At 38.0% G+C, this 17,716-nt stretch overlaps 1 protein-coding gene and 2 pseudogenes across 3 annotated transcripts; 1 reads left to right on the top strand and 2 right to left on the bottom strand.

Annotated features, from left to right (window-relative positions):
• Positions 1–922: 922 nt before the first annotated feature.
• On the top strand, positions 923–17,402 carry LOC148854560 (uncharacterized). Of its 3 annotated transcripts, none has more exons than XM_088941705.1 (5): positions 923–1,173; positions 4,197–5,977; positions 7,517–7,630; positions 7,851–8,000; positions 16,699–17,402. In XM_088941705.1, the coding sequence occupies exons 2-5, from the start codon at positions 4,400–4,402 to the stop codon at positions 16,837–16,839; spliced, it is 1,983 nt and encodes a 660-aa protein (XP_088797831.1). In that variant the 5' UTR covers positions 923–1,173; positions 4,197–4,399; the 3' UTR covers positions 16,840–17,402. The 3 variants fall into 3 exon arrangements, with proteins under 3 accessions (XP_088797831.1, XP_088797832.1, XP_088797833.1); XM_088941706.1 differs by having other exon boundaries at positions 924–1,173; positions 4,149–5,977; XM_088941707.1 differs by having other exon boundaries at positions 1,018–1,173; positions 4,201–5,977.
• On the bottom strand, positions 13,385–13,516 carry LOC148854562 (5.8S ribosomal RNA; annotated as a pseudogene).
• On the bottom strand, positions 13,693–14,847 carry LOC148854561 (18S ribosomal RNA; annotated as a pseudogene).
• Positions 17,403–17,716: the final 314 nt, after the last annotated feature.

Below are 17,716 nucleotides of genomic sequence, written 5' to 3'. Positions count from 1 at the left end.
TTGTTAAGCAGACATCAATCCTCTGGTGGTTGCCGAGAATTGTATTTTAAACTAACAATCAGACAGTTACATGTTTTTGAGTAGTTGTATACAGTTATAACTGTTTGTGCATAAACATAAATAACTAGTGGAGACTAATGTGACAAGGATAAGTCACAATTATCCCATGAATTTTCATTTGCAATAAAACCATCTAAACTTTCTCTTCGTTACAAATATCACATAGACATAAATTGTCCACCTGAGCTTTCTTTATTTTCTTTTCTTTGCCCTTTTCTCTTAAATCTAATTGATCCAAAAATGCTTTTATTTTCTCAAATTGAAACCAACTAAAATAATAAGAATAATTTCATTGACATAGAAAGACAAGTTTCTTATTTAAAATATTGTTTCATTTCACTGATATGGATGTCTCTCATTATCTTAAGATATAAAATTGTCTACTCATTTCTCTAATAATTAAGAAAACCAAACAAACCTTAAATTAATAAGACAGAAACCTATACCATTTCATTTGAATATTGAGTCCAATCATAAATTTGCAATATTATATTTAAAAAATTAATCGAATCATAAATCATTCAAATAAATAAGAAAAAGATAATTTGGGGATTTAAAAAATTTTAAATAGTTGAATGATTTTTTTAAACTTAATTAGGGAAATTCTAATGAAAGGTACTTGTTGTAAAGTAAAAGTTTAAAGGGCCTTTTCACATATTAAAAAATTTCATAAGGGTAATTGCCACTAACCCCATATAGTAGAGGTGGGTCTTTGTCAAAGATAAAAGTTGAGAGATAATTATCACTGATCGAACCCGGGTGGTTTTTGTAAATTTTTATCATAAAAAACAAATAAAACAAGGAAAATTTTCGATCCTAAAACAAAGAAATAAAATTGGAACTGAACCTTGACACGAGCCCTCGGCCGTTCGGTAGTCTATACTACCGTGCGCAGTACGCCTTTCGTTAGTTCTCCGTACAGACGCGTTTTCCCAGCACTTGGCCTTTGGGCTCTCGCCTCTCGCAGACTCGGAATTTCATTTTCGCTAGACAACTCCATTTAATTTCTCTGCTACTGTGTCTTACCATTTTGGGTCTTCTGGACCTTCTGGTTAAGCAGAAGAAGAGGCACCAACGAACAAAGGCTTGAAAGGTGAACGTTTCTCTGAAGAAGTAAGTCCTTACGATCCGTTTTCGTAGAATTGATTTGTTTCATGTTTCCCACTGACGTTTTCGATCGATAGGAAGCACTGTTCTAATCTTATTCCATTAGACCTAAATTCTCCAAATTTTATGCGGTTTCGTTGTTTATATTTCTTTTTGCTTTGGAAACTTTTCTTCTATTTAGGGTTTGTTTATTCTATTCAAAGAAGTGGTTGTATGAATAACTTTTGCCCTTAGCTTGAATTGGATTGTTGGAGAGGTGGCGGCTGTGGGACTTTGGTTTTGAAACCTGGGCTACGTTCTGGGGGAGTGAATCTCTTTTTTCCTGGTCATGTTTGGGGTTTTAAGATAAGCATGAAACAGACATAATGGTGTTCTTTTTCCCGGCTTCTCCGGGTATATTTGTTGATGATGTTATGTGGTGCTCGAATTTCGTTTAATTTCAATTCAATTTTGTCTTTCCTTGCTTGTATGCTGTTGTTTTGTCTATAATTGTGAAATATGGTTTTTTTTTTTTCCCTTCTTCCCCTGCCCGCTACTAAATAAGTTCTGGGATGTTACCTGCTATATGTTTTGGGTTTTATTTAAGGTTTATAAAGTTTTTTTTTTGGAGCACATATGATGCCTTTTTTCATACTCGTTTGGGGTAAAAATATTATAAGTAGATAAAAATATATGAAATTGAGCACTTAAAGACAAAAAAACATCATGAAATGGTTCATGCAGATAGGGGGTTATAGCTAATTTTTAAGGGAATGTTCGCCAATGTGTATGATTTTGTTATTTAAAACAAAAAACAACTGCTATATGAGCAGAAAACATTAAGTATACAACCTTTTTGAGCGACAGTTTCCTGCTCCATGGTCCATGCTTTTATGCATATGTGAAGGCAAAGCAACATGAATATATATGACAACAAGGATATTTCTTGGAAATATGATTTGGTTCATGTTTCTAAGTTTGATTTCTTGTGAGTTTTGTTAAACACAAATATTCTAAAGTAATGTGGTTATTTGAAACAATGTTGTCAAAATCTTACGATTTATGATACGATTCACGATTTGAATCATGAATGCCAAGGGCTTCGATTCGAATCTTATATCTGAATTCTTTTCTGCAGAACTCTTACGGTTTTTGTTTAAATCCTACGATTTGGTTCATAAATGTTACGGTTTTTACGATTCACTGCGATTCAAATAAATTCAATTAAGAATTAGTTCTCTACTTTGTTTATGTTTAGTTTTTCCATGGGAGACTTTTAATTTAAAGACCTTACTAGATAATGACTTATTTACATTCTTCAAGATTAGAAGTTGAGTTTATTTTCTATCATATGTAACTTAAAGGGCCATTGTACATAGATTTGTTTGATTTCAAGTCAAACTTGATTATATCATCTTAGACTTCTATTGTGTAATTGGTAAATTCTATTGTTTTAAGTACATATATGGTAGATATAGATGAAAAGTAGGGTTAAATCACTTTCCTATATATTTAGCCTTTTAATATATCTATATTTAATTTTTTGACAAGTTTGTATAAAATAGAAATAATCTTATGATTTACGATACGAAGATTCAATTTTCTCTACGATTTACAATACGATTATGATTTTCAAAACATTGATTTGGAATTAAAGGTGGGATTCCTTGATGAGTGTTTTTTTTTTTCTTTTGACTGCTGACCACGGTCTAAAGCATTGATCCAATCAGCCTGTTTAATATATTTGCGTTATGGGCATGTGGCATGGATGAAATGACCCAATTTTGGTGCCATTTAACTTGTATCTATTGTATCAGCCAATATACCCACTTTATCAGTCTTTGTTTGCTGAGCATCAGCTAATACAAACCTTGATACTTAACAGACTAGCTGATACTCTGGCCAATACTCACATTAGCTCTCCAGATATTAACTCCACTCAATTCCCATAATTAACTCCTATATATAATTTTTTTTTTAATTCAAATAAACTCCTATTTACCTCCTTATAAAATTGTATGCTATTATGTGCTGTTTATGAAGGATTGAACTTGGCTCGTTCATGTGAAAAGCAAGAATTCTAACCGCTATTCTATATTGCAATTTGTCAACATAACATGAGTTTTAAGCTTTAACTTTTAAGCCACCTTTATGAAAATTATTATTTTTTAAGTATTAATGTTATTTATATTGGCTTCCTAAGGTATATATTCTTGTTTTAGTTCTTTTACCATTTTCCAATGTTTCCTAAGTGCACACACTTCAACAAAATATTAAAATATGTTTTTTCATGTGTTTATACCTATTTATACTCATTTAAGCCTTAGCTTTAGTCTTTTTTGATGTATCCATGTGTTTCCAAAGTGTATCCCAACACATCTCTTAAAATTGCCTTTCTAATACTCTTTGCGACCAATGCTTTGTATCTTTATGCTGACAAATAGGTTTTTATCAAGGATCAAAACGGAGAAGATAATAACCATAATTATACAATCTTGACCATAAGATAAAGGGCAGAACCATGATAAATAATTAATATAAAGGATAAATCCCTCACTATATCTCATGTGTCAAGACTGATGCATAAAGCCCAATATAACCAATAACTTGGAGTATCAAATCCTAATTTAATGCCTTCTAGAGATCCCTCACCTGGCCAAACTTTCTGCTAGGAAATTGGTTGACCTTCGAAATTCCTCTAAACGAGGTATTCACTTGGAGGCCAGGCTTTCACATGTCTAATCATAGTCCATAGTAAAGATTAGTGGTAGATTCTGGAGCAAGGCCATACTTTCAGCACTGATAGAATCTCTTTCTTAATCATTTCTGATCCAAGTTTTTCTCTAAAATGAGAGGAAGTATTCATCTTCACTAAATTTATTTTACCAAAGGCTCTTGTTTTCTGCTTTCATTGTGTCTACTTGTATTTTCCCTTTTCCCATTAATTTGACATACAGTTCTATTCTTTTATTGTTTCAATTTTTGTTCTCATACCGTGTCAGGATCCTTAACTATTTACTGCATTTGATTTGCCTAAACACTGATGGCAGTTAGATACAAGTGGGGCAAAGGAAAAAGAAAGAACCAGAGTAGCAAGATTTAATATGTCAAGTCCCAAGATGTTCCAGATTATAATTGCTTGAGAGATGGCAGTAGCAGTGAATAATAATATTTATCAACTGATGTTTGCCTGCAAAATTCCGATTTTTTATGTATTTTCTTAGCCTCCAGAAGTAAACAAGAGGAAAGAAGAATGTCTAGGGGTCAATCTCAACCAAGAACTCAGCCTGGCAGGAGAACCCTAGAAAGATGCAAAGAGAAAGACAGAAGTGATTCAGTCGTCTTCATTGATGTCGATACTGCTAATATTATTATCCTTGATGTTCCAGAGTCTTCTCAACCTTCACCCCGGGGTACCTTGATATCTGGGAAAGGCAAAAATATCCCATCTAGCAGTGTTATTAGCATTGATGATGACGAAATCTGCAATGATGGTAGTCCTAGAAATGGTGTTGAAGGTTGTGGTGATAGGGATAGTGATGCCACCTCAAGCAGGATGTCTCGTCATGCTTCTAACCAGTTGCATAATTCTGATGAATCGGATGGTGATGAGTGTCAGTTCATTTGGGAAAGAAAGTTCCCTGTGAAATTATCAAAATGCAAGAGGACATACTCTGGAAAAACCGTCCCCAGAAATTGCTTTACTCAAAATTCTGTTTCTGAGAGCTATTCTGAAAGTGACAATTCTGACTGTGAACTTATGGAGGATTCTTTTGGAAATATACGTGAACAGTGGGAAAAAGCTTCTCTAAAGAAAAAGGGCATGAAGGGTGTTCAACATGGAAAATTTGGTACACAAGATCAGGCTAGTTCTTCTGGATCTCATACTGACAGTCAAAAGAATGTTGGAGTAGAAAACAAGGCTAACCATCCTGCACAATCACCAGTTCATTCTAGTTCAAGCAATGGTTATGATGAAAGAGTCAAAATTTCTACCTCAGTTACTAATGGTGTTACTGAAGGGACTTCTTGCAAACCCACTGGGAAAAAGCTTGTTGATGATCTGGATAGAATGCTAGATAAGGAAAAGCGATTTTCTCAGAGAGAGGATGGCTTTCAGGGCAGAAGATTTGGTCATGTAAGAGCTTGTCCTCAGGATGGAGAAGCAAGTATTGCCAAGGAACCCTGTTGGTTCAACACCCAACCAGTGGATCAGGCAGGCTTTATCCACAGGAATGTTAGCGTCCAGGACAAAAGGGCTTATTTTCAGAACATCCAGCATTTCGAACAGGTTGATAATGAAACTGTTGTTTGTTGGGAGAAAGATGAAAAGTTTGATGAACAATCTCCTTCGTATAATCAGTCATCAAATGATACAAAAAACCAAAGGGCTAGCTTTGAGGAGGAACCAGTTTCAGGAGAACAATGTTTCTGCAAAGTACAGTCATGTTGTGGAGCAGGGCTTGATCATGATTTAGCTTTTTTTGTGGATAATGGTGGACCAACTTTTGGGATGTTTTCCTGTAACTCTCAAATGAATGATGAGTTAGAAGTCAATCATGACAAAGCTAATTGTCAGGACAAAGGTAAAGCTTTTGTTGAGGAAACATCAATGTGCAAAGCTCGACAAAATGAAAAGCAGGATAATCACATGGATGGGAATCAACCACAGGATGAGAGAAATCCTCCATTGCATATGCAGGATGGGGATGGTACACTGGATATTCAGAATTATATAATTGGTAAAAGAGAGAAGTTAAAGGAAACTGATGAGTACAAGCGTGCTGCAGAAGAAGAATGGGCGTCCAGACAACGGGAACTAATAGTTCAGGTTTGGCATACTTAAAACTTTTCTGATTTACCATTAGTTTCATGGAAATATTTATAGATTTTGGCATATTCTACTTTCATATTTGATGTGGTGAAATTCCATGGTTGCTAAAACTTTATATGGAATTTTATGTTTTAGTTCATATATTTGGATTGATCATACAAAATGATAAATGGACCTTTTTAAAAAAATCTTTTTGATCAACAACTATACAATGAGTAAAGAGAAGACAAGAGCACCCCACCCCATCATACAATCAAAGATAAGACTTGCATCTGTTCCTCTGTCCTCCAACCAACTCCACCCAGCTGACATGATTTCCATCCACCACTCTTGAGGGTAAGTTGGCCAAAATATTGACCGATAGGCTGAATGTGGTGTACATTGAATCATTAAAATTCTGCTACTTCTAGAAGTACATTATGTAATAGGAGAAACCAATTCATTTCTACCAGTACAACTTTTCTATTTCAATATATTTTTTCTACATTAATACTGGCTTTAGATGCTATGTTAGAAGCATACTTGATTTATCCAGTAGCCTAACTCACTCTTAGTATCTATGTCCCTTGTAACCTAAGGATGGGAATCCATCTTTTAATCCCATTATTGTGATACTGACACTAAGTACATCTAATTTGCTAAAGTTATTTCGTTATGGGGTTAAGTGCAATTCAAATACGTACAACTCTACCATTGCATTTTAAGTTTAACCTTTGAGCATCGGAAATAAGCTTACAGTGATTGTCCAGAATCCAATTTTTATGCATTTGAGAATTGGAGTACAATCAGATGCTGACACTGTCCTGTTAAGCTGCTCAGTACAAACTCTTCAAACCCAGGAGAACATAAACATGATCACCAATGAATATGGAATAAAAATTGCCTGGGCTTTGCCACATGATTACTGTTCAGTTTTTTATCAGTCGTGATTACTGCTTATTTTAATAACTCGTGGAAAATATTATCTTTCATGAAGACACAAAGACAACTTAATAAGCTTCAACCCAACTATGTCTGGTTGGCCTTTTTGAAAAACAAATATATGCTAATAATATAATATGTGAGGCTGCATTGTAGATAGTTATGTGGTGGGTTGGTTTAAGTTGCTCTTTTTGATTGTTAAATGCCAAAAATATTTAACAAGGCAGGGAAGTTCAAAGTAAAAAAAAGGTCATTAGAGTTCAAAATTTAGATTCATCTCAAGTTCTCATCCTTTTTTTACCTTTCATTTGAGTAGATGTTTTGATTTCTTCAAATATAACTATGCCATACAAGGTTGCTGGAGATGATTTGACATTCAACATTTGTAATACAATCAAGATTTGGAATTGTTTTCTTGCTTTGACTGAAACCAATTGATGTGTTTACTGATTGAAAAAAGTTTGTGGTTTAACTTTTAACTGCATCATTGTAAGTATCCATGTTGTTCCACTGCAATCTGTCAGACTTTTATTTGATTATTTGCTCTCCAGCATCTTAGATCAACTGTAAGTGGTGCAGAAAATGATATCTTAAATATAAACTATTCTTCTGCAGGCAGAAGAAGCACAGCGGTTACGAAAGAGAAAAAGGGCTGAAACTATGCGCTTATTGGACATGGAGAGAAGGCAAAAGCAAAGGGTAGAAGAAATGCGAGAAACACAAAAGAAGGTTGGTTTCAGTTCTTTTTCCTCAATTTCCTTGGTTAAGACCATCTTTTCTTTACCTTCTCTGTGGTGTACCCTATGTACTTCTTTTCTTGTATTTTAAGCTATCAAAATTTCTTCAAATTTTTATTAGGATTATAGGATGTAGTTCTTGCATGTTTCCAAGATTTTGTTTGTTTTTTAATTGCCTTCCCTTCTTTGTATGTTCAATGATGCTAATTCAGGATGAGGAAACTATAAATCTGAAAGAGCAACTTCGTGTTGAAGTAAGAAGGGAACTTGAGAAATTGGAAGGGCGATATACTGATATGGCTTCACTGCTCCGTGGCTTAGGCATCCAGGTTGGAGGTGGTCTGTTTCCCTTGTCACACGAGGTGAGTTACATGTGCTTCACATTATTACTTGAAATTTTATCCGTACTAAACTGCTACATAAGTAAATAACCTGATATGCCTTCTTAGGTCACTCAAATGTCTCATGGACCAAAATGTTCTAGTGTATGTTAGCAAGGTTCTCTGTCATAATGTCTCAAAAATTCAATCAAAATGTAGACTTATTAGGAAAAATGAGCATTCTATTATTCATCAAAGAAGTTTTTTGTTTGTGAATCACTATTTGATGTTTTGATACAGTAATGCTTTGAGGTATCTCGCCCTATCTATGTCATTTTATGGGCATTTTGACAATTTAAATACTGTAATGCAACATTACTGACATGGATGCCCTTCACTAGTTTCTGTTAAGATGTTAAAGCATTGGAATATTTTATTTCCTATGAAGGAGTAATTCAAGGCACTTCATTTGCCTAAGGTAACCTCTTCAAAGTGTGTGCAAGACTCATGAGTACACATTTCCTAATACATGGATAAATATGTAGGCAAGATGTAAGTGGGTTTCACAAAGCCTATTGATTTCTTTCAGTTTACCAGAGTAGCAAGAGACGGGTCATATTTATATATGGCATATGTTACTTGACCAAAAGTTGAAGGGGAAGGGGAAATAGAATTAACAAAGTTGATAATGGAATTATTTGGACTTTAGAGCAATAAAATTGTTTGGCTGATTACACTACAAGTTCTATCTTCTACTGCAATGTTTTTCTTTTTTTTTTTGTTTTTGAGACAAGGTAAAGTAAGAATTATATTAAGCAGAACAAAACATGTACAACAAGATGATGTACACAGAGACTGATAAAAAACTGCCCTGGCAGCACTATACACCCACCTTGCTTTACAAAAAGATTCATATAAAGGGAGCTGAGACTTGTATTCTTGAAGCACAAATAGCCCATAAGCCAGGAATGCATTTTCCCCAGAATTTTCTGAAAAATAGAATCTGAAGAACTACTCTCATTTTTGAAGATTCTTGCATTTCTATCCTGCAATAAGCACCAAAATACCACCACTAGAACTATGTTTCAGATGAGTTTTCTTCTTTGCTTAGACCCTCCACTCTCCAGCCTTTTAAGAACTCCACCACTGATCCTCGACTACAGTTTTGCACCTCAAAAAGTTGAGTTACTCTGGACCAAATCTCAGAAGAGTAATGACAATGTAACAGCAGATGGTCTACAGATTCTGAGTGATCTTCACAGAGAACACAAAAGTCCAAAAGCATGCCCTTCCACAGGAGATTATCCCTGGTTAGGATTTTGGTTAAGTAGTCCAGACAAAGCAATTTTTGAGGAAACATTTTTGCACCAAATGGTGTTGGCGGGAACTAACTGTTCTTCTCTACTGGTTAAAGCATTGTGAAAAGATTTGACTGTGAATTTTCCTGTCTTATCCCATTGCCGAACACTATAGTTGGCCCTTCCAATTTCTACTTCTGTGTTATAAAGAAAGTTCATCATTTCCATCATTGCATCCGCCTCCCAATCATTAAAATTTTTTCTAAACTGAGGAAGCTACATCACATTTCCATCTTTCAGCTGCATATGGTCGGCTACTTTGGATTCCTTGTCCACTGCCATTTCAAAGAGGTTAGGAAAAGCTTCTGCCAGTGGTCTTTCACTGCACCATACATCATTCCAGAACTCCACCCTCAGGCCTCAGCCCATCTCCAATCTTGAACTTCACCCCTTTTGCAAAAGCACCATAAGCCGTTTCAATTCCTTTCCAGACTGAGCATCCAGAGGACTGTTTAGCAGTTCCTGGTCCCACCCTAGATTTCTGTCACCATACCTGGAAAGGATCACTCTCCAATGACCTCCTTGATTTTCTCCAAAACACCAAAACCATTTTCCCATGAGGGCAGTATTGAAATCCTTTACTCTTCTCACTCCTAAACCACCCTGGGTTTTTGGTTTACAGACTTAGTTCCAGTTGACTGGATGAAACTTCTTCTCTTCTTTCCAACGTCTCCAAAGGAAATCTCTCATCTTCTTTTCTAGGATGTTGGCCATTCCTGTTGGTATTGAGTACATTGAGAGTAAATACAGAGGAAGGGAGGAGAGCACACTTTTCACCAAAGTAATTTTGCCTCCATAGGATGGGTATTTTGATTTCCAAGAGGCAAGTTTTTTTTTTGTTTCTTGATAAATGTCCAAGAGGCAAGTTTTTTCTCAACTCTTTCAACAATTGGCTCCCAAATAGATTTGGAGTTGCACCTTGCACCCAAAGGCATTCCTAGGTATTTTTGAGGTATCTTTCCCACCTTACATCTCCACTCCTCAGCCCATTGGGAGAGTTCCTGCACCTCCCCCATAGGTACCAGCTCACTTTTGTTCACAAAATAGGAGTGTATCATTAGCATACTGTAGGAGAGCTACTTCCACCCTCTCATTCCCCACTTCAAAACTTTCCCACAAGAAGTTCCATTTATCAGAAGTGAGAAAGAGGGTGTCTGGGTGTGGTGACGCACACTTCCATAAGTCACCACACCCTCTTTTCCATCTACTCATGAAGTCAGCAAAATCTCTCATCCCCCTTTTTAATCTGGACCCCCTTTCTTCTCATGGGCAAAACATAGTGTTAAAATTACCTCCTATAATCCAGGAATGTTCCCATCTTTCTCTAATTTCATCAAGCTCTGTCCAGAAGCTTTCCTTCAAACCATTATCAGGGCCATAAACAGAGGGGAGAGTGAATTCCCAGCCATCCTCTAATAAGTAACACCATAGAGAGATGGGGAACTGCCCCACTTCTGTGTCTTTCACTTCAATCAGATCTGTATCCCGGATGACTACCAAACCCCCTGGAGTGCCTACAGTTGGTAGAGAAACACAGTTACAACTAATATCGCCCCAAATACCTCTGATAAGGTGACCTTCCATAAGTTCCATTTTAGTTTCTTGCAAACAAAGAAAAGCTGCCTTTCCAGTTTTTTACAAAGGAGCTTGTTACCATTCTTTTGCGACCTGAATTCAGGCCCCATATATTCCAGGAGACTATCCTCATGGCTGACTCCCAGCTTTTGTCTTAAGATAAGAGAAAACGACTTCTTCAAGGGGCAGTCCTCCTCCTGTTCCCCTTACCATCTTTTACTGCTGCTCCTGTATTATCATTTATCCCCCATGCAAGCCTGAATAGTTTTCCTGCCCTTTGCGTTTTCCTGCCCTTCTTACCTTCCAGAGTTCTTCTCTCCACCTCCATTAGGAAAGCTAAATTTTCTTCCTCCATGTCCTTGATTGGTACCTTCAAAAATGCACCAAATTCCAAGAACTTATAAAAGACCCAAGTTCTTCTCACTACTGCAATGGTTGTTGAATTTCATTTACCAATTTTATTAGATACATGTAGGTTATAATAGCTTAACATGACTTTGAAGTTTAATTAAGAGGGTTTCAGACTTGTTCCCCTTACACAATGTAATATATTTATGGGTGGAAAATGGCAATTGGGGTTGGCTAGAGCATGACTTGTTCCCCTTACACGGCGCACCGGACACCCTTTGTGGGTTCTAGGTTAGCGCACAGTTGGGCACCATAACCCAACTTTTGGTTCATCTCACATTGTCAGTTCTACATACCAAAAATGGCCCACTTGGAGCTCTCGATTCTATGGCACGACTCAATAGAGCAGCCACACCCATCCTATCTATTGGGTTTACCTGATAGAACTTGCACCCGGGCTCCAGCTATCCTGAGGGAAACTTTGGAGGGAACCAACTACTAGACGGTTTGGTTAGTCTTTCACCCCTAACCCAAGTCAGACGAACGATTTGCACGTCAGTGTCACTGCGGGCCTCCACTAGAGTTTCCTCTAGCTTCACCCCACTTAGACATAGTTCACCATCTTTCGGGTCCTGACAAGCTTGCTCTCACTTGAACCCTTCTCAGAAGAACTAAGTTGGTCGGTGGTGCAACCCACAAGGGGGTCTCGCCAGTTAGCTTCCTTGTGCCTTATGGGTTTAATCACCTGTTGACTTGCATGCATGTTAGACTCCTTGGTCCGTGTTTCAAGATTGGCAGAATTGGGAACCCATAGGCCAATGCCTTGAGCATGCAAGTGCCAAAGCACGCCCAAGGGCGCGTGCTACCTTCCATTATTGCAACGTCTCCACATCATAACGCAACAGCCCGGGCTTAGGGTGCCGTCGCAATTTGCATCGGTCCGCTCCTCGAGCTGAGTGGCGAATTGGCTCTCGCCATTTCGTATATGATCAGGAAGCATCACTAGTACTCATCTACTTCCCTCCCGACAATTTCAAGCACTCTTTGACTCTTTTCAAAGTCCTTTTCATCCTCCTTTGCAGTACTTGTTCGCTATCAGTCTCTCGCCAGTATTTAGCCTTGGACGGAGTTTACCACCCAATTGGTTTTGCATTCCCAAATAACCAGACTCATCGATAGCGCCTCATGGTGCGACAGGGTCTGGGCACGACGGGCTCTCACCCTCTCTGGCGCCCCCTTCCAGGGGACTTGGGCCCAATCTATCGTTGAGGACTCTTCTATAGACTACAATTTGGTCGACGGAGGCCGCCCGATTCTCAAGTTGGGCTGGTTTTGATTTGCTCATTGTTACTAGGGGAATCCATGTTAGTTTCTTTTCCTTCGCTTATTAATATGCTTAAATTCAACAGGTGGCCCCGCCTGACCTGGGGTCGCAAGGTAGGCTCCGTCAACAATGGATCCCTCATCGAGTCACACACTCGACACTCCAATGACAACACAGTGTGCACGACATCCAACGTTCCACCACCAACCACAGTGGCACTTTGTTGTTGGAGACCATCATTTGGGCCAGCCGCACCAAAACAACACGAGAGGCCAACATCTGCACCAACTCTCCAACACTCGATGGGGCGAGGGAGGGAGGGGCAAAGGTGCATGATGCCCAAGCAGGCGTGCCTTTGGCCCGAGGGCCTCGAGCGCAACTTGCATTCAATTGCAGAGATTTCATTAATTGATTAAGTGATAAAAAACATTCAATTGGTGTTAAAGTAACTTCTTACAAATGCCACTAAAGCTAAAAATACAGAAAAAATTACAGTCGAGCCCAAAAAACAGAGCTCCTATTCATCCCTTGTCTAGCTAACCCATCTGCAGAGGAGTTTGCACTTCTCTTTATCCAAGTGCATCAAACTTCCATATCTTTTGTTAACTAGTTGTATTTCCTCTTTTCATTGTCATAGCTCCATAGTCTTGAATTTTCTTCTTTTAAACAATTCACTACAGTTTTAGTGTCTCCTAAGATCAGCTTTTTTATGTTCAAGTCCTTAGCCCTTTGAGTCCCTTATAGAGCTGGTAAAATCTCAGCCTTCAATGAGTCCCCTATTCCAATTGGGCTAGAAAACATAGCCATCACAATCCCTCTTTCGTCCCTTAAGACTCCCCCTATTCCACGTTCAAAGACTTGATGGTTCACGGGATTCTGCAATTCACACTAAGTATCACATTTCGCTACATTCTTCATCGATACGAGAGCCGGGATATCCATTTCCGAGAGTCATTTTTGGATACAGAGGCAAACACCCAACAATGTTGGGATCTTTGGCGCCATGTGCGCCTAGATTTGGTTGTTAGCTCGGAGGCCCCAAGACAAGGTGTCGAGCAATCCTAGCAGGCGAGAGATGGGCATGGAGGTCATACCCCAAGATTACCCCTCGAGGGCCCTCGTGGGCATCACATGATCCTTCTGCAGGTTTACCTACGAAAACCTTGTTACGACTTCTCCTTCCTCTAAATGATAAGGTTCAGTGGACTTTTCGTGATGTTGCGAGCGGTGAACCACCCACATCACGATCCGAACACTTCACTGGACCATTCAATTGGTAGGAGCGAAGTGTGTACAAAGGGTAGGGATGTAGTCAATGCGAGTTGATGACCCAACAATTGCAATGATTTATTCCCTCATGATGAAATTTTCAAATATTACCCAAGCCTGTCGGCCATGGCTATAGATTTGTTGAATACATCAGTGTAGCGTGCGTGCGGCCCAAAACATCTAAGGGCATCACAAACTTGTTATTGCATCAAACTTCCGTGGCCTAAACGACCATAGTCCCTCTAAGAAGCTGGTCATTGAGGGTGCCTCCGCATAGCTAGTTAGCAGGTTGAGGTCTTGTTCGTTAACGGAATTAACCAGACAAATTGCTCCACCAAGAACAACCATACACCACCACCCATAGAATCAAGAAAGAGCTCTCAGTTTTTCAATCCTTACTATGTCTAGACCTGGTAAGTTTCCTTGTGTTGAATCAAATTAAGCCGTAGGCTCTACTCCTGGTGGTGCCCTTCCGTCGATTCCTTTAAGTTTCAGCCTTGCGACCATACTCCTTCTGGAACCCAAAGACTTTGATTTCTCATAAGGTGCTAGTGGAGTCCTAAAAGCAACATCCGCCGATCCTTGGTCGGCATCGTTTATGGTTGAGACTAGGATGGTATTTGATCGTCTTCGAGCCCCCAATTTTCATTCTTGATTAATGAAAACATCCTTGGCAAATGCTTTTGCAGTACTCCTTTCATAAATCCAAGAATTTCACCTTTGACTATGAAATACGAATGCCCCCAACTATCCCTGTTGATCATTACTCCGATCCCAAAGGTCAACGTAATAGGACCAAAATCCTATGATGTTATCCCATGCTAATGTATCCAGAGTGTAGGCTTGCTTTGAGCACTCTAATTTCTTCAAAGTAATAGCACCGGAGGCATGACCCGACCAATTAAGGCCAGGAACAAATCGCCGGTAGAAGGGACAAGACAACTGGTGCACACCGCAAGGCGGATCAGTCGGCCCAACCCGTCCAACTACAAGCTTTTTAATGCCTTGTTGGATAGGATATGGATAAATACAGTTTTTTTTTTTCCTTCCTGAATGAAAAGGTGGAGCTCTATGGAATGATTTTTGCGCAAAAGTGGGGGAGGGGGTGTGAGGAAAGGAATTAGGAACATATATTATTTATGCTTTTTTGATAATTGAATTGTGATTTTATTAATCAAATGATAGATGGTACAGACATCCCAAGGAGAGTCATGAGGTGCAACCTCTCCTTACAAGAAAATTACAGAGACAACAGTAGTGAAAAGATTACAAAACAGCCCAGTACAAACTTTCCCTATTGACCCCTTGTTTGGCAAGACAATCAGCCAGTGCATTTGCCGACCTTCCCATCCAATGTAGGCTAATATTCATACTTTTTGAACAGCTAATCTACGTTCTAGAAAGTTAAGTGGTTAACTGGGACATAGATTATTTATGTTCTAATCATACTTTTTGAACAGTAATTTTTGGAGTGCATCTTGATTCTTCTTGTAAGGAGAATCTGTCTAAATTAAAAAATGGCAGCCATCTTCCAACTGCATGACTTATGAAAAATCTGTCTTGGTTGATCCATAGCCCTAAATGCTCCATTTTCCACTGTTTTACAGTTTTAGTGATTGAGGAAGGAATTTTCTTATTCAATTTCTTTATCTTTTTTTCCCCATTTTCCCTATTGTTAATATTATCTATTTCTATTTCTTTTTGAAATAGATTGAAACTTTCCCTTCTTTCTAGAAATAGGGCTATCCTTATCATTGAATCTAGGACTGGATGGTAGGACTGCCAGAAATGGGAACCAGCAACCAAAATGGTCATTTTTTGGTTTGTCCAGCTCTTAGAAATATTGACTTGGTGAAACTTATCTCATTAACACGTTTAAATATGTTATATACCCTCTAATATTTATTGTTGTAAACTTATTTTGATGTAAAATAGCTTTAAAAGATAATCTATAATGATTTTCAATTTTTTGCTTTCTATATTTTTTTTTATTTGAAATAGTCATATGGTTACACTGGACGGTCTAACTGTAGAATCTGTACAACTGAAAGAGGAGGGCTAACCATTACTATTAACATCTAAATTTTCCATGGCTGAGTATTTAAGCATTCATGAAAATTTGTAGATCCCATGTCATGCCATTATAGTTAACTCATGTGGTGGATATCTAAGGAACTTTATTCTAAAGCAAAAATATGAGATAAGGGTGATTATGCTTATTTTTGAAAAGCATGGGGAGGTTTCAACTCATTTCAGAAAGTACAGGGAAAACTTTAAGTAATTATCCCTTAACAGAATATGCAAGATGACCCCATAAAGTGCCTTCCTCCTGAGGCATATTCTCTGTATGCTTTTAAAAATAAGTATCTGCCTCATCAAATACTTGAAATAAAAGTGTTCTTCTCTTTAATCATGTTTCATGGAGTGTGGCTTAGAGGCACATGTTTCATGGATATGTGGCTTAGAGGCACATATCCAGTGTCAGCATTGTTTCTTTTGGTGTTAATTAGGGTGCAACTTGGGTGAGCTTGGGTTGGGATCCTGTCAAAAATTTGAATGGGCCCAGCCTGGAAACCCAGTCCTGATGCAATATAAATTCTTCAAATTGGGTAACCAACTTGCACCTTTAGTGTTAATATGGTTATGAATGCTATGGTATCAATTACTCCTTAGATGATATTCATCAATTTATGAACCCATAGTACTATCACTATTACCTTGCTGATATTCATCACTTTATGAACTAATTGGTCTGCTTTGTATTCATGTAATTACTGCTACTTTCTGAAATTTCTCTTGAGATCTTTGTATTCATGTAATTATTGCATCTATTGAAAAAATGATAATAGTTATAGCATCATAATAGGTACATGCGGCTTATAAGCAAGCCTTGCTAAGGTTCCATCCGGATAGAGCATCAAGAACTGACATACGCCAGCAGGTTGAGGCAGAGGAGAAGTTCAAGCTTATTTCTCGCTTGAAAGAGAAACTTTTACTGACAGCGTAAGGCATGAGTTGCAGGATTAAATTTTAGTGAGTCCACTCTGTCAAAGTGATAGCCTGAAGAATGTTCTGGGAGCATCTGTCACTCCCGGCTTCATGATTTCTCATATGGAAGTCATTGTGTTATTTTTAGCTAGATTTTCTAACCCTAGGGGAGAAACTATTTCTGTATAGCAAGAGCGTATTTTTGTTATTTTTTATGTATCATGGGCGAAAGAAATTGATGTTAACTATGCTGCTTTTGAGAGGGTTTTGGGCACAAAAGTTGACAAATAATAGGTTTAACTTGTACAAGCATTGTGGACACATTATTGTAGAACCGCTGTACCTCAAGCAGCGAACATTCAGGACAAAGCAGATGCGGTATCTTAGGTGGTAGGCAGTATTGGATGGTCCATTGGTGCTTTATCAAGAGAGGTGTACCGTGGTTTTCTGATTGTAATTTGTGTCCGGATTGTCTAAAATTTTCATTTGTTTGGTCACTGTTCCATAAAGGCATGTAACCATTATACCATGAATCCATGAGATTGACTCAAAAGTTTGATATATGCATCAATCGTGTAGTCAGATTGTTGGTTGTTTGACGGATGTACTCGTCCTTTTTTCTTTTACTTTTATTTGGGGTGATGATGTCAAACTTGCAACCCCTTAAGCCAACTCTGCTGGCCAAATCATTTATTGGGACTTGAGCTTCAGGAACTTGAAGAGGAATGACAGGCCCAAGCTGCTCTTTTTTTTTTTTTTTTATTCCTTTCTGGGAAGGCCACGGATTGTGGTGCTTTTGATTCGTCTAAATTTTTAGTAATGCTTTGATGCAAGAAAGGTGAAGGCTGGATTGCCGTCAAGCTAGAAATGTCTAATTGATTATGATATATCCTTAA

The sequence above is a fragment of the Nelumbo lutea genome, chromosome 4 (assembly GCF_056320005.1).
Source record: "Nelumbo lutea isolate HS-2025 chromosome 4, American lotus-T2T, whole genome shotgun sequence".
NCBI classification, from domain to species: domain Eukaryota; kingdom Viridiplantae; phylum Streptophyta; class Magnoliopsida; order Proteales; family Nelumbonaceae; genus Nelumbo; species Nelumbo lutea.
Note: the sequence above shows the minus strand (reverse complement) of the source record. Positions and strands in the feature narration are given on the sequence as shown.

Bases quoted from the DNA above. Each gene is read 5' to 3' on its own strand.
- LOC148854560 (XM_088941705.1), top strand. From the start codon at position 4,400: ATGTCTAGGGGTCAATCTCAACCAAGAACTCAGCCTGGCAGGAGAACC. The intron at 7,631-7,850 runs GTTGGTTTCAGT...ATGCTAATTCAG, and splicing joins TGCGAGAAACACAAAAGAAG to GATGAGGAAACTATAAATCT. The intron at 8,001-16,698 runs GTGAGTTACATG...GCATCATAATAG, and splicing joins TGTTTCCCTTGTCACACGAG to GTACATGCGGCTTATAAGCA.